The sequence below is a fragment of the Haliotis rubra genome, unplaced genomic scaffold, assembly GCF_003918875.1.
Source record: "Haliotis rubra isolate DU_JTF1 unplaced genomic scaffold, ASM391887v1 Scf1932, whole genome shotgun sequence".
Lineage (NCBI taxonomy): Eukaryota > Metazoa > Mollusca > Gastropoda > Lepetellida > Haliotidae > Haliotis > Haliotis rubra.
The window spans coordinates 4,301-18,853 of record NW_025765928.1 but is presented as its reverse complement, the minus strand read 5'-3'; the positions used below and the strand labels follow the sequence as shown (position 1 = coordinate 18,853).

General features: G+C 44.0%; 1 protein-coding gene across 1 annotated transcript in view; it reads left to right on the top strand.

Moving 5' to 3' along the window:
- The window catches only part of LOC124274700 (ephrin type-A receptor 3-like), a 42,098-nt gene extending 27,856 nt beyond the window's left edge, over positions 1–14,242 (top strand). Inside the window, exons 6-11 of the mRNA XM_046710067.1 lie at positions 8,511–8,567; positions 10,196–10,332; positions 10,634–10,832; positions 11,052–11,171; positions 11,899–12,053; positions 14,116–14,242. Coding sequence (XP_046566023.1) covers positions 8,511–8,567; positions 10,196–10,332; positions 10,634–10,832; positions 11,052–11,171; positions 11,899–12,053; positions 14,116–14,220 — 773 coding nt within the window. The 3' untranslated portion in view covers positions 14,221–14,242. The remainder of the gene's footprint in view (positions 1–8,510; positions 8,568–10,195; positions 10,333–10,633; positions 10,833–11,051; positions 11,172–11,898; positions 12,054–14,115) is intronic.
- The last annotated feature ends 311 nt before the right edge of the window (positions 14,243–14,553 follow it).

The window sequence follows — 14,553 nt, the reverse complement described above, 5'->3', positions numbered from 1 at the left end:
ACATTATCTGTATCCTGTCTCTACCCTGTGTCTGACACCACGTACAACATTATCTGTATCCTGTCTCCTACCTCTCTGTCTGGCACCACGTACAGCATTATCTGTATCCTATCTCTACCTTGTGTCTGGCACCACGTACAACATTATCTGTATCCTGTCTCCGACCCTGTGTCTGACACCACGTACAACACTATCTGTATCCTGTCTCTACCCTGTGTCTGACACCACGTACAACACTATCTGTATCCTGTCTCCACCCTGTGTCTGACACCACGTACAACACTATCTGTATCCTGTCTCTACTCTGTGTCTGGCACCACGTACAACATTATCTGTATCCTGTCTCTACCCTGTGTCTGACACCACGTACAACATTATCTGTATCCTGTCTCTACCCTGTGTCTGACACCACGTACAACATTATCTGTATCCTGTCTCCACCCTGTGTCTGACACCACGTACAACATTATCTGTATCCTATCTCTACCCTGTGTCTGACACCACGTACAACATTATCTGTATCCTGTCTCTACTCTCTGTCTGGCACCACGTACAACATTATCTGTATCCTATCTCTACCTTGTGTCTGACACCACGTACAACATTATCTGTATCCTGTCTCCACCCTGTGTCTGACACCACGTACAACATCATCTACCTGTATCCTATCTCTACCCTTGTGTCTGACACCACGTACAACATTATCTGTATCCTGTCTCTACCCTGTGTCTGACACCACGTACAACATTATCTGTATCCTGTCTCTACTCTGTGTCTGGCACCACGTACAACATTATCTGTATCCTGTCTCCGCTCTGCGTCTCACACCACGTACAACACTATCTGTATCCTATCTGTACCCTGTGTCTAACACCGCGTACAACACTATCTGTATCCTGTCTCCACCCTGTGTCTGACACTACGTACAACAGTATCTGTTTCCTGTCTCCACCCTGTGTCTGACACCACGTACAACATTATCTGTATCCTATCTCCACCCTGTGTCTGACACCACGTACAACATTATCTCTATCCTGTCTCCACCCTGTGGCTAGCACCACGTACAACACTATCTGTATCCTGTCTCTACCTTGTGGCTTACACCACGTACAACGTTATCTGTATCCACTCTCTACCCTGTGTCTGACACCACGTACAACAGTATCTGCATCCTGTCTCCACCCTGTGTCTGACACCACGTACAACACTATCTGTATCCTGTCTCTACTCTGTGTCTGACACCACGTACAACACTTTCTGTATCCTGTCTTCACTCTGTGTCTCACACCACGTACAACATTATCTGTATCCTGTCTCTACCCTGTGTCTGACACCACGTACAACACTATCTGTATCCTGTCTCCACTCTGTGTCTGGCACCACGTACAACATTATCTGTATCCTATCTCTACCTTGTGTCTGACACCACGTACAACATTATCTGTATCCTGTCTCCACTCTGTGTCTGGCACTACGTACAGCACTATCTCTATCCTATCTCTACCCTGTGTCTCACACCACGTACAACATTATCTGTATCCTTTCTCCACCCTGTGTCTGGCACCACGTACAACATTATCTGTATCCTGTCTCCACCCTGTGTCTGACACTACGTACAGCACTACATGTATGCTATCTCTACCCTGTGTCTGACACCACGTACAACATTATCTGTATCCTGTCTCCACCCTGTGTCTGACACCACGTACAACACTATCTGTATCCTGTCTCTACTCTGTGTCTGGCACCACGTACAACATTATCTGTATCCTGTCTCACCCTGTGGCTGGCACCACGTACAACACGATCTGTATCCTATCTCTACCTTGTGTCTGACACCACGTACAACACTATCTGTATCCTGTCTCCACCCTGTGTCTGACACCACGTACAGCAGTATCTGTATCCTGTCTCTACCTTGTGTCTTACACCACGTACAGCAAGATATGTATCCTGTCTCTACTCTGTGTCTGGCACCACGTACAACGTTATCTGTATCCTGTCTCTACCCGGTGTCTGACAACACGTACAACACTATCTGTACCCTGTCTCCACCCTGTGTCTGACACCACGTACAACACTATCTGTATCCTGTATATACTTTGTGTCTAACACCACGTACAACACTATCTGTATCCTGTCTCCACTCTGTGTCAGACACCACGTACAACAGTATCTGTTTCCTGTCCCCACCCTGTGTCTGGCACCACGTACAGCATTGTCTGTATCCTGTCTCCACCCTGTGTCTGACACCACGTACAACATTATCTGTATCCTGTCTCCACTCTCTGTCTGGCACCACGTACATCATTATCTGTATCCTATCTCTACCTTGTGTCTGGCACCACGTACAACATTATCTGTATCCTGTCTCCACCCTGTGTTTGACACCACGTACAACACTATCTGTATCCTATCTCTACCCTGTGTCTGACACCACGTACAACATTATCTGTATCCTGTCTCCACCCTGTGTCTGACACCACGTACAACACTATCTGTATCCTGTCTCTACTCTGTGTCTGGCACCACGTACAACATTATCTGTATCCTGTCTCCGCTCTGTGTCTGACACCACGTACAACACTATCTGTATCCTGTCTCTACCCTGTGTCTCACACCACGTACAACATTATCTGTATCCTGTCTCTACCCTGTGTCTGACATCACGTACAACATTATCTGAATCCTGTCTGTAATCTGTGTCTGACATCACGTACAACAGTATATGTATCCTATCTCTACCTTTCTTCTGACATCAAGTATAACACTATCTGTACCGTCTCTCTACCCTGAGTCTGACATCACGTACAACACTATATCCATCCTGTCTGTACCCTGTCTGACATCACGTACAGCACTATATCTATCCTGTCTTTACCTTGTGTCTGACATCACATATAAAACTGTCTGTATCCCGTATCTAAATTGTGTCTTACATCACGTATACCACTATCTGTATCCTGTCTCTACCTTGTATCTGACATCACGGACAACACTATCTGTATCCTGTCTCTACCTGTGTGTCTCACATCACATACAACACTATCTGTGCCCTGTCTGCTTTTACCCTGTGTCTGACATCACGTACAACACTATAACCATCCTGTTCTCTACCATGTGTTTGACATCACGTACAACACTATCTGTATAATGCCTCTACCCAGTGTCTGACATCAAGTACAACACTATCTGTATCTTTGTATATCTACCCTGTGTCTCTTACATCACGTATACCACTATCTGTATCCTGTCTCTACCTTTGTGTCTGACATCACGTATACCACAATCTGTATCCTGTCTCTACCCTGTTTCTCACATCACGGACAACACTATCTGTATCCTGTTCTACCCTGTGTGTCACATCACACACATCACTATCTGTATCCTGTGTCTCACCTGTGTCTAACATCACGGACAACACTATCTGTATCCTGTCACTACCCTGTGTCTGACATCACGCACAACACTATATCCATCCTGTCTCTACCCTGTGTGACATTACGTACAACACTATCTGTATCAAGCCTCTTCCCAGTGTCTGACACTACGTACAACACTATCTGTACCCTGTCTCTACCCTGTGTCTGACATCCGATACAACACTATCTGAATACTGTCTCAACCCTGTGTCTTACATCACGTATTCCACTATCTGTATCCTGTCTCTACCCTGTGTCTCAAATCACATACATCACTATCTGTATCCTGTCTCTACCTTGTGTCTGACATCACGCACAACACTATAACCATCCTCTCTCTACCCTGTGTCTGACATTACGTACAACACTATCTGTATAATGCCTCTACCCAGTGTCTGACATCACGTACAACAATATCTGTATCCTATATCTACCCTGTGTCTTACATCACGTATACCAATATCTGTATCCCGTCTCTACCTTGTGTCTGACATCACGTATACCACTATCTGAATCCCGTCTCTACCCTGTTTCTGACATCATGGACACCACTAGCTGTATCCTGTCTCTACCCTGTGTCTAACATCACATATATCAATATGTGTAAACTGTCTCTACCCTGTGTCTCACATCACGTACAACACTACCTGTATCTTGTCTCTACCCTGTGTCTGGCACCACGTACAACACTATATCCATCCTGTCTCTACCCTGTGTGTGACATTACGTACAACACTATCTGTATCATGCCTCTTCCCAGTGTCTGACACTACGTACAGCACTATCTGTACCCTGTCTCTACCCTGTGTCTGACATCCGATACAACACTATCTGAATACTGTCTCTACCCTGTGCCTCACATCACATACAACACTATTTGTATCCTATCTCTACCCTGTGTCTGACATCAGGTATAAGACTAGCTCTATCCTATCTCTACCTGTGTCTGACACCACGCACAACACTCTCTGCATGTTGTCTCTACCCTGTGTCTGACACTGCGTACAACACTCTCTGTATCCTATCTCTACCCTGTGGTTGACACTGCGTACAACACTCTCTGTATCCTATCTCTACCCTGTGTCTCACACTGCGTACAACACTATCTGTATCCTGTCTCTACACTGTGTCTGGCATAGCATACAACACTGTCTGCATCCTGTATCTACCCTGTGTCTGACATCACTTACAACACTATCTGTATCCTGTCTCTACACTATGTCTGACATCACGTACAAAGCTATCTGTATTCTGTCTCTACCCTGTTTCTGACATAACGTACACAACTATGTCTATCCTGTATCTACCCTGTCTCTTACATCACGCAGAAAAGTATATGTACCATGTCTCTACCCTGCGTCTCACATCACATACAACACTATCTGTATCCTGTCTCTACCCTGTGTCTGACAATCACGTACAACACTATATCCATCTTGTCTCTACCTCTGTGTCTGGACATCACGTAACATTATCTGAATCCTGTCTGTAATCTGTGTCTGACATCACGTACAACAGTATATGTATCCTATCTCTACCTTTCTTTCTGACATCAAGTATAACACTATCTGTACTGTCTTCTACTCCTGAGTCTGGACATCACGTACAACACTATATCCATCCTGTCTGTACCCTGTCTGACATCACGTACAGCACTATATCTATCCTGTCTTTACCTTGTGTCTGACATCACATATAAAACTGTCTGTATCCCGTATCTAAATTGTGTCTTACATCACGTATACCACTATCTGTATCCTGTCTCTACCTTGTATCTGACATCACGGACAACACTATCTGTATCCTGTCTCTACCTTGTGTCTGACATCACTTACAACAGTATCTGTATCCTGTCTCTACCCTGTGTCTCACATCACATACAACACTATCTGTGCCCTGTCTTTACCCTGTGTCTGACATCACGTACAACACTATAACCATCCTGTCTCTACCATGTGTTTGACATCACGTACAACACTATCTGTATAATGCCTCTACCCAGTGTCTGACATCAAGTACAACACTATCTGTATCTTATATCTACCCTGTGTCTTACATCACGTATACCACTATCTGCATCCCGTCTCTACCTTGTGTCTGACATCACGTATACCACAATCTGTATCCCGTCTCTACCCTGTTTCTCACATCACGGACAACACTATCTGTATCCTGTCTTTACCCTGTGTGTCACATCACACACATCACTATCTGTATCCTGTGTCTCACCTGTGTCTAACATCACGGACAACACTATCTGTATCCTGTCACTACCCTGTGTCTACATCACGCACAACACTATATCCATCCTGCCTCTACCCTGTGTGTGACATTACGTACAACACTATCTGTATCAAGCCTCTTCCCAGTGTCTGACACTACGTACAACACTATCTGTACCCTGTCTCTACCCTGTGTCTGACATCCGATACAACACTATCTGAATACTGTCTCTACCCTATGTCTTACATCACATACATCACTATCTGTATCCTGTCTCTACCCTGTGTCTCAAATCATATACATCACTATCTGTATCCTGTCTCTACCTTGTGTCTGACATCACGCACAACACTATAACCATCCTCTCTCTACCCTGTGTCTGACATCATGTAAAACACTATCTGTATAATGCCTCTACCCAGTGTCTGACATCACGTACAACAATATCTGTATCCTATATCTACCCTGTGTCTTACATCACGTATACCAATATCTGTATCCCGTCTCTACCTTGTGTCTGACATCACGTATACCACTATCTGTATCCCGTCTCTACCCTGTTTCTGACATCACGTATACTACTATCTGTATCATGTCTTTACTCTGTGTCTCACATCACACACATCACTATCTGTATCCTGTGTCTAACCTGTGTCTCACATCACATACATCACTATCTGTATCCTGTTACTACCCTGTGTCTGACATCACGCACAACACTATATTCATCCTGTCTCTACCCTGTGTGTGACATTACGTACAACACTATCTGTATCATGCCTCTTCCCAGTGTCTGACACTACGTACAGCACTATCTGTACCCTGTCTCTACCCTGTGTCTGACATCCGATACAACACTATCTGAATACTGTCTCTACCCTGTGCCTCACATCACATACAACACTATTTGTATCCTATCTCTACCCTGTGTCTGACATCAGTTATAAGACTAGCTCTATCCTATCTCTACCTGTGTCTGACACCACGCACAACACTCTCTGCATGCTGTCTCTACCCTGTGTCTGACACTGCGTACAACACTCTCTGTATCCTATCTCTACCCTGTGTTTGACACTGCGTACAACACTCTCTGTATCCTATCTCTACCCTGTGTCTCACACTGCGTACAACACTATCTGTATCCTGTCTCTACACTGTGTCTGGCATAGCATACAACACTATATCTATCCTTTCTCTACCCTGTGTCTGACATCACATACAACACTATCTGTATCGTGTCTCTAACATGTGTCTGACATCACGTACAACACTATCTGTATCCTGTGTCTACCCTGTGTCTGATATCATGTATAACACTATCTGTAACCTGTGCCTACCCTATGTCTGCCATAGCATAAAACAACATACCTATCCTTTCTCTACCCTGTGTCTGACATCACGTACAACACTCTCTGTATCCTGTCTCTACCCTGTGTCTGACATCACGTACAACACTATCTGTATCCTGTCTTTACTTTGTGTCTGACAACACGTAAACCATTATATGTACCCCGTCGCTACCTTGTGTCTGACATCAAGTATACCACTATCTGTGTCCTGTCTCTAACCTGTGTCTGACATCACATACAGCACTATCTGTATCGTGTCTCTAACATGTGTCTGACATCACGTATACCACTCTATTTATCCTGTTTCTACCTTGTTTCTGACATCACGTACAACACTATCTGTATCCCGTCTCTACCCTCTGTCTGACATCGCGTACAACACTATATGTATCCTGTCTCTACCCTGTGTCTGGCATCACGTACAACACTACATGTATCCTGTCTCTACCTTTTGTCTGATATCACGTATAACACTATCTGTATCCTGTCTCTACCCTGTGTCTGACATCACGTACAACACTATATCCATCCTGTCTCTACCCTGTTTCTGACATCACGTACAACACTATATCTATCCTGTCTCTACCTTGTGTCTGATATCACGTATAAAACTGTCTGTATCCCGTCTCTAACATGTGTCTGACATCACGTACAACACTATATCCATCCTGTCTGTACCCTGTTTCTGACATCACGTAAAACACTATCTGTATCCTGTCTCTACCCTGTGCCTTACATCAAGTATACCACTATCTGTATCCCGAATCTACCTTGTGTCTGACATCACGGACAACAATTTCTGTATCCATTCTCTACCCTGTGTCTCACATCACATGCATCACTATCTGTACCCTGTCTCTACCCTGTGTCTGACATCACGTACAACACGATAACCATCCTGTCTCTACTCTGTGTCTGACATCATGTACAACACTATCCGTATCATGCCTGTTCCCAGTGTCTGACACTACGTACAGCACTATCTGTACCCTGTCTCTACCCGTCTCTACCCTGTTTCTCACATCACGGACAACACTATCTGTATCCTGTCTTTACCCTGTGTGTCACATCACACACATCACTATCTGTATCCTGTGTCTCACCTGTGTCTAACATCACGGACAACACCATCTGTATCCCGTCTCTACCCTTTGTCTCACATCACATACAACACTATCTGTATTCTGTCTTTACCCTGTGTCTCACATCAGATACAACACTATCTGTATCCTGTCTCTACCCTGTGTCTGACATCACGTATAACACTATCTGTATCCTGTCTCTACTTTGTGTCTGACAACACGTATAACATTATATGTATCCCGTCGCTACCCTGTGTCTGACATCAAGGATACCACTATCTGTGTCCTGTTTCTAACCTGTGTTTGACATCGCGTACATCACTATATGTATCCTGTCTCTACCCTGTGTCTGACATCACGTACAATACTATCTGTATCCTGTCTCTACCCTGTGTCTGGCATGACGTACAACGCTATCTGTATTTTGTTAACAGGACAGACCCCAACGTTCACAGGCCTCGGTGCTGGAGGGATAGCCGGCGTGGCGATCAGTACGTATTGTCCTGTTTTAGTGCTGCATATCAGTCTGCATGTTGCGATCAGAACGTATTGTTCTGTTTTAGTGCTGCACATCAGTCTGCATGTAAGCGATCAATACGTATTGTCCTGTTTTAGTGCTGCATATCATTCTGCATGTAAGCGATCAATACGTATTGTTCTGTTTTAGTGCTGCACATCAGTCTGCATGTAAGCGATCAATACGTATTGTTCTGTTTAGTGCTGCACATCATTCTGCATGTTGCGATCAATCCGTATTGTCCTGTTTTAGTGCTGCATATCATTCTGCATGTAAGCGATCAATACGTATTGTTCTGTTGTAGTGCTGCACATCATTCTGCATGTAAGCGATCAATACGTATTGTCCTGTTTTAACGCTGCACATCAGTCTGCATGGAGGCGATCAATACGTTTTGTCCTGTTTTAGTGCTGCACATCAGTCTGCATGTTGCGATCAGAACGTATTGTCCTGTTTAAGTGCTGCACATCAGTCTGCATGTAATCTATCAATACGTATTGTTCTGTTTTAGTGCTGCACGTCATTCTGCATGTTGCGATCAATACGTATTGTCCTGTTTTAATGCTGCATATCAGTCTGCATGTTGCGATCAATACGTATTGTCCTGTTTTAGTTCTGCACATCAGTCTGCATGTTGCGATCAGAACGTATTGTTCTGTTTTAGTGCTGCACATCAGTCTGCAAGTTGCGATCAGAACGTATTGTTCTGTTTTAGCTCTAAAGATCAGTCTGCATGGAGGCGATCAATACGTATTGTCCTGTTTTAGTGCTGCACATCAGTCTGCATGTAAGCGATCAATACGTATTGTCCTGTTTTAGCTCTGCACATCAGTCTGCATGTAAGCGATCAATACGTATTGTCCTGTTTTAGTGCTGCATATCAGTCTGCATGTAAGCGATCAATACGTATTGTCCTGTTTTAGTGCTGCACATCAGTCTGCATGTAAGCGATCAATACGTATTGTTCTGTTTTAGTGCTGCACATCATTCTGCATGTAAGCGATCAGAACGTATTGTCCTGTTTTAGTGCTGCACATCAGTCTGCATGTAAGCGATCAATCCGTATTGTCCTGTTTTAGTGCTGCATATCAGTCTGCATGTTGCGATCAGAACGTATTGTCCTGTTTTAGTGCTGCACATCATTCTGCATGTAAGCGATCAATACGTATTGTCTTGTTTTAGTTCTGCACATCATTCTGCATGGAGGCGATCAGAACGTATTGTTCTGTTTTAGTTCTGCACATCAGTCTGCATGTGGGCGATGAGAACGTATTGTTCTGTTTTAGCTCTAAAGATCAGTCTGCATGGTGGCTAACTACTTTTCCGTGATTGTACATAAAAATGAGTCAGAATGTAACTTACCAGTATAAAATGTCGTTATGATTACCTCAGGTTGTGCGACATGTCCAGAATTCTTCAGGTTCGGTCCTGATTAGTTTCCCTGGGTCATCTTGTCCATATGCCAGGCTTCAATAACGTAATGAACGTACAGGACGTATTCATGAATCACCTGGGGCTTTCCTCATAACTCAAGAATAATGTCCGACTACTGTTACCACGCTCGCTCATGCACTCTGTATGTGAGGGGTATCTTTTGTTCAGGTGTTATCCTGCTGGTGGTGATCGCGGTCGCCGCGTTCCTTCTGTGGCATCTTGGCATCATTGCTGTCATGCGGGGCAAGAAGGAAGCCAAACCTCGAACCGAAGCGGCTAACGCTTTCGCTCGCATGTCCAGAAAGGTTTGTATAATTCATTTACCCGATTTACCTTTTCCTATGTACACTTGTGTCAAACACTCTGTAATTTCTGGAACTTCACTGACCGCATATGCGACCAGATTTCTGTTATCCAGATTCAGACTAATTAGAAATTTCAGTAAGTGTAAATTCGCACAGTTTGTGACAGCGCCGTGCGTTCATTTTACACTGAGCCGGCAACAAAGGGTTTCTGTAACTGTCATTCTTACTCTAACTAGCTGTGATCATTGTTTGCAGTAGAGTATTCTCATTCTAGCGACCATGCCTCGATGAATAATTGCAGGTGCGAGGCACGGCTGTCGATGACGACATTTACGTGTACAGTGGCAACGACTACGACATCCCAATAGGAAAGCAGCTGTCTGCAGCGAGACTAGCACTCGACACTCTCATAACCGAAGGGAAGTTCGCTAAGATCTACAAGGCAACCCTCTCACGAGCTGGCGGTAACGCCGAGACTGTCGTCGCCAAGATGCTGAAAGGTTACCATGACAACTGTTTGTATGGCGTAACGTGCATTTCACCTGCGTTTTTTTAATACTTCAAAACGTTTGAAAAAGGAACATCATATATTACATGTCAATGGCACTACGTGTACAGATTAATTACATATAATCTGACAGCTGAACGAAACTAAACCACTCTAAAAAGCAAAAGTATGAAATACAGGGATGACTGAATCACGTTGTACATTTCTACAGAGAACTATGACGATGAAGACCGCCAGCTGATGAAAGGCAAGATCCTCTTTTACCTGAATGAGGTGGGAGAACACCGCAATATCCTCAGAATGATCGGCGCTGTCGTAGACAATGATGTTTGTAAGTTTTATATAATTTGGAGTCCATGTCAATTGGTACGAGGGTAGGTAAGAGGATCTGTATATCAAAAGTACCACGGATAGGGATAGGGATAGTGTGTACAGTAAGATATGGAGGCCAATATTTCACAATCCGGGTAAATATGTTCCCAGTAAGATTAGAGACTCGTACTTCAGTGGGTCCACCGATAGTCCTAGAAAACAGTGAGATGTCAGGTCTATATTGCTAAGGTCCGGTGATAGTGTTGGGTACTGTGAGATGGTCTATACATTTTAGGGGGTCCGGTGATGGTGTTGGAGTACTGTGAGATGGTCTATACATTTCAGGGGCTCCGGTGATAGTGTTGGAGTACTGTGAGATAGTCTATACATTTCAGGGGGTCCGGTGATGGTGTTGGAGTACTGTGAGGTGGTCTATACATGTCAAGGGGTCCGGTGATGGTGTTGGAGTACTGTGAGATGGTCTATACGTTTCAGGGTGTTCTGTGATGGTGTTGGAGTACTGTGAGGTTAGACTATACTTTTCAGGGGTCCGGTGATGGTGTTGGAGTACTGTGAGATGGTCTATACATTTTAGGGGGTCCTGTGATGGTGTTGGAGTACTGTGAGATGGGCTATACATTTTAGGGGGTCCGGTGATGGTGTTGGAGTACTGTGAGATGGTCTATACGTTTCAGGGTGTTCTGCGATGGTGTTGGAGTACTGTGAGGTTGGACTATACTTTTCAGGGGGTCCGGTGATGGTGTTGGAGTACTGTGAGATGGGGCCAATGAGACCCTGGCTGGTCCAGCAGAAGGGGTCAGTGAGTGATGACGTTCTGGAACGGATGTTCCAGATGGCACATGGAGTTGTTCAAGGAATGGCCTACCTGGCTCGAGTTGGGGTATGGCAGTTATCTCATTTCATGACAAGAACGCGTCTACTTTAAACCGATTTAAACAGTCTTTGTCCCTTGGAACAGGATGATCTGTTCCCCAAAGGTTTACATTAACATGGCATTACAGTATCAGTAGGTGTTTTCCAACACCAGATAAATATGCAGTTGAAGTACATATAATTATGTACATAGGAAATCAAACCTATTCCACCATTACTTTGAGGAGGTAAGATATTACTTTCCCAATAGGTCAGAACTGTTCCTATTGAATCCCCAAACACAGGAATCATCAGAGAGAAGCTGATGTTTACTACTACTACTACTACTACTACTACTACTACTACTACTATTACTACTACTACTACTACTACTACTACTACTACACTACTACCACTACTACTACTTCATTACTACTACTACCACTGCTACTACTACTTCACTTCTACTATTGCACTTCTACAACTACTACTACTACTACTTCACTACTACTACAACTACTACTACTACTACTACACAACTACTACACTAGTACTACTTCACTACTACTACTACCACTGCTACTACTACTTCGCTCCTACTACTACACTTCTACAACTACTACTAGTACTACTTCACTACTACTACTACTACTACTTCACTACTACCACTACTCCTCCTGCCACTACTACTACTACTACACAACTACTACACTAGTACTACTTCACTACTACTACACTACTACTACTTCACTACTACTACTACCACTGCTACTACTACTTCACTACTACTACTACACTTCTACAACTACTACTAGTACTACTTCACTACTACTACACTACTACTACTTCACTACTACCACTACTCCTCCTGCCACTACTACTACTGCTGCTGCTGCTACTACTACTACTACTACTACTGCTACTACTACACTACTATTACTTCACTACTACTACTACTACTACTACACTTCTACACTTCTACTACTACTACTACTACTACTACACTACCACTCCTCCTCCTGCTACTACTAATGCTGCAGCTACTACTACTACTACACTAGTACTAAGACTAGCTACTACTACACCACACATATCACTACACTACACACCACTACTACTACTACTACTACTGCTACTACTACTACATGTATTACTCTACTACTACTACTACTACATCACACCACTACTACCCTCCTACTACTACTAATGCTGCAGCTACTACCACTACTACACTAGTACCATTTCACTACTACCACCACCACTACTACTACTACTACTACACTACTACCACCGCCACTACTACCACTCACTCTTCAACACTACTACTACTCACACACCACCGCTGTACCACTGCCACCACCACTCACTAAATTACTACCACCACTGTTACCGCTACTGCACTACTCACTACTACCACTGCTACTACTACTACACTACTTACTACTACATCCTCTTGCCAACCACTACTCGACTACTCAACTACTACCGCTACTACTACTACTACCACCACTACCCTACTACCACTACTACCACCACTACCACTACTTACTACACCACCACCACCCTCCCCACTACTACTCACTACTGCAGCCACTACTACTACCACATCTAGTACCACTCACTACTACCACCACTATTACTACTACTACACTATTACCACTGTGCACTACCACTACTACCACTGCTACTACTACACTACTACTCTACACTAGTACTACTCACTACTCCACCAATAACTGCCACTACTACTCACTACCACTACACCACAACTACTAACTACAACCAATACATCAACTACTACTCTCACTACTAATACTACTACTTCACTACTACTACTACTACTTCACTACTACCACCACAACTACTACTACTACTACTACTACTACTGCTACTACTACTACTACTACTACTACTACTACTACTGCTGCTGCTACCACTACTACTACTACCAATACTCATCACTACCACTACCACCACTAGTACTTTTGACTACTGCTGCTGCTACTACTACTACTACTACTACCACTACACTACTCACTACTGATAAAATAACAGTGGAAGTAATAACGACATAGTTTTCTCCACCTCAGATCGTACATCGGCGCCTGGCGGCGAGGAACATCCTCCTCAACCTTCCTGCTGCAAGTACGAATTACCGGATTTGGTCCCACCATCATGACCGAGGATGGAGATGACGAGGTCTGGTGGACTCCAACAGGAGGGTGAGTTGACGGCATATGGTTTTACGCTTGTTTTCAGCAATATGCCAGCAATATCCTGGTTGCCTGTCACAATGGAGAACCCACCCTGGAGAATCGAACCCGGATCTTATGTGACGATATAAAATATAATTGTCTGCGTTTGTGGGATGCATGCATACTGGAAAGGAATAGTACGACACCCCAAGTTGTTGCTGGTATCAATACGTTACATTAGCTATATCAAAGGAACGTGTATCCCAACCTCAATGTATCTCATTATCTGGGTACACTGATCCTCTAGGAATCGTTAAATGGCTTCTCTATATG